Source organism: Colobus angolensis, unplaced genomic scaffold (genome assembly GCF_000951035.1).
Source record: "Colobus angolensis palliatus isolate OR3802 unplaced genomic scaffold, Cang.pa_1.0 Scaffold33, whole genome shotgun sequence".
Classification (NCBI taxonomy): domain Eukaryota; kingdom Metazoa; phylum Chordata; class Mammalia; order Primates; family Cercopithecidae; genus Colobus; species Colobus angolensis.
In genome coordinates, this window is record NW_012116599.1 from 9,337,166 (window position 1) to 9,340,143 (window position 2,978).

Consider the following 2,978-nt stretch of genomic DNA (forward strand, 5'->3'; position numbering starts at 1 on the left):
AAAAAAAAAAAAAAAAAAACAGAAAGAAAAAAGAAATTAACCTTAGCTTCCTGTAACTTTTTACCTTCATAAACTTTTTTTAACTTTGGCTGTTTTGTAGTATTAACTAGCTTAAAACACAAACACAATGTACAGCTGTATAAAAACATTTTCTTTCTTTATATCCATATAAGCTTTTTCCTATTTTGAAAATTCATTTTTTTTCTTTAGTTATTAAACAGTTTTTTTAAAACATTTAGACACAAACATGACCATTAACCCAGGCCTGCACAGGGTGAAGATCATCAATATCATTATGTTCTACCTCCACATCTTATGTCCCACTGGAGGTCTTCAGGGGCGATGAGAGGCATGAAGCTGTCATCTCCTATGGCAACAACGCTTTCTTCTGGAATACCTACTACTAAGGTTTACAGTTACTGTTCTTCTTTAGTATGTAGAAGGAGTACATTCTAAACCAAGCTTGTTCAATGCGTGGCCCAGGATGGCTTTGAATGCAGCCCAACAAAAATTCGTAAAGTTTCTTAAAATATTGTAAGATTTTTTTGTGACTTTTTTTAAGTTCATCAGCTATTATTAGTGTTATTGTAATTAGTGTTACTGTATTTTATGTGTGGCCCAAGACAATTCTTCTTCCAATGTGACCCAGGGAAGCAAAAAGACTGGACACCTCTGGCTATAAATGATCAAAGTATGGTTTAAAAATGTGTACTGTATATTAGCTAGATGATGGGAATTTTTCAGCTCCATTATAACCTTGTGGGACTGATGTAGTGTGTGCGATCTGTTGTTGAATGAAACATCATTATGCAGCACATGACTGCATATAATGCCTGGGATTCATTTCAAACTAATATGGGAAGAAGGATGTGAATGAGGCTAGAGATAAAGATTAGATATGAAGTAGGCACCGTTGAAGCTGGGCCATGGGCACAAAGGTGTGGTATTGTTTTTGACTCTGGCTCTAGTTTACGGTTTACATTAAGTTCATGTGTAAAGGTTGATGTTAAATACAGGTTTCAGGTATCTCAAAATCAACACCCTTAGGGACCCCCGCAACAGTTTTTTTTTTTTCCTCCTTTCCAGGCTTCTCCCCAGTGATAAATAAAATCAAATTTCTCTTAAAAAACCAAAAATCTTAAGAAACATTACCTGATTGCAATGTATAAATCGTATTTTGATCCCAATTCAAGGAAACAGGCCAGGCACAGTGGCTCATGCCTGTAATCCCAGCACTTTGGGAGGCCAAGGTGGGTGGATTCCCTGAGGTCAGGAGTTCCAGATCAGCCATCCAACATAGTGAAACCCCATCTCTACTAGAAATACAAAAATTAGCCGGGCTTTGTGGTGCATACCTGTGGTCTCAGCTACTTAGGAGGCTGAGGCGGGAGGATTTTTTGGACGTGAGAGGTGGAAGTTGCAGTAAGCTGAGATCACGCCACTGCACTCCAGCCTGGGCGACAGAGCGAGACTCCGTCTCAAAAAAAAAAAAAAAAAACTATGTGTTCCTGAGAGTCCAAGTCCTAGAGATACTTGTATGTTCCCTCAGGAACTTAAAAGTAATCAAAAATGATTTATAAATAATACTTTTATTGTAAGCCTCACACTGAGATCTGTTATAAATCAATTGAGATAAAAATACAGGCCGGGCGCGGTGGCTCAAGCCTGTAACCCCAGCACTTTGGGAGGCCGAGACGGGCGGATCACGAGGTCAGGAGATCGAGACCATCCTGGCTAACAAGGTGAAACCCTGTCTCTACTAAAAATACAAAAAATTAGCCAGGTGTGGTGGCTGGTGCCTGTAGTCCCAGCTACTCAGGAGGCTGAGGCAGGAGGATTGTTTGGACCCGAGAGGTGGAAGTTGCAGTAAGCTGAGATCACGCCACTGCACCCCAGCCTGGACGACAGTGCAAGACTCCGTCTCAAAAAAAAAATTAAAAAAAACAGTACACATGAGAACCTTATGTCTAAATATTTAAAGCTATAAAAAATTCAGCTAGCAAACTGTTTAATGTTTTATCCTCTCACCTTGACAAATACATCATTATGACAAACTCAAGATTCAAATCTATGCAAAACATGCCATCAGGTGCCATAATTACCAATGCAATTGTTTGAGATTCTTTATTCTTATTTTGTTCAAACAAACAGAATCAATCTCGCTATAAAATCTGGGTAATTCTGCAATGAAAATTGTACTTATGGTGTGAATGTGCACAAGCCTTCTTTTTAAAAATGGGTTAAAGATGATGAAAAACTTCTTAATACTTCAATCAATAGGTTACAAGTAAAAATAGCAGTTGGCTAATTATTGAGAGGTTTCAGGGAAGGAACATTTTTACTTACTAGCTCCGCTTCCAATTGTTCTATGGAAAAGCTGTGACATCCGAGGACCAAGAGGACCAAACAGGTGAGGGGGAAGACCCCTTGCCTCTAACAAAGCTAGAGAGAAAAGAAGGGCAGAGTGAACTAAGATGACTTTATGCAACTGATCTATCTGAAAATTTCAAGTAACTGATTCATCTCACTTAACTGATTCAGTCAATGTTACTTTGCTTTCTGAACTATTAAGAGAAGCTGCAAACTTTCAAGACCACCCTAATATATTAAATCAGTGCCAACAGGAATGTGTAAAATATTTCAAGAAAAACCTAAGGTAAATATTTTGATTATTTTGAAGAGCTAATATGTTAAGCACCCTTGCTCTGTTTTCTGTATGACATTATTTCCCAATCAGTTATTGGTCATCAGCTCCTATAAAACTATATGAAAACAGTATATGATTTTTATTAGTTCCAAAATGTGAAAACAAAATAGGCCAGGCATAGTGGCTCAAACCTGTAATCCCAGCACTTTGGGAGGCCGAGATGGATCACCTGAGGTCAGGAGTCCAAGACCAGCCTGGCCAACATGATGAAAGCCCGTCTCTACTAAAAATACAAAAATTAGCCAGGCGCAGTGGCGGGGACCTGTAATCC

At 38.7% G+C, this 2,978-nt stretch overlaps 1 protein-coding gene across 5 annotated transcripts in view; it reads right to left on the bottom strand.

Moving 5' to 3' along the window:
- The window catches only part of TRIP12 (thyroid hormone receptor interactor 12), a 113,034-nt gene that overhangs the window by 61,006 nt on the left and 49,050 nt on the right, over positions 1-2,978 (bottom strand). For all 5 annotated transcript variants that reach the window (XM_011951965.1, XM_011951968.1, XM_011951966.1 and 2 more), the window contains one exon: positions 2,347-2,442. In XM_011951965.1, the coding sequence (XP_011807355.1) occupies positions 2,347-2,442 (96 nt within the window). The remainder of the gene's footprint in view (positions 1-2,346; positions 2,443-2,978) is intronic.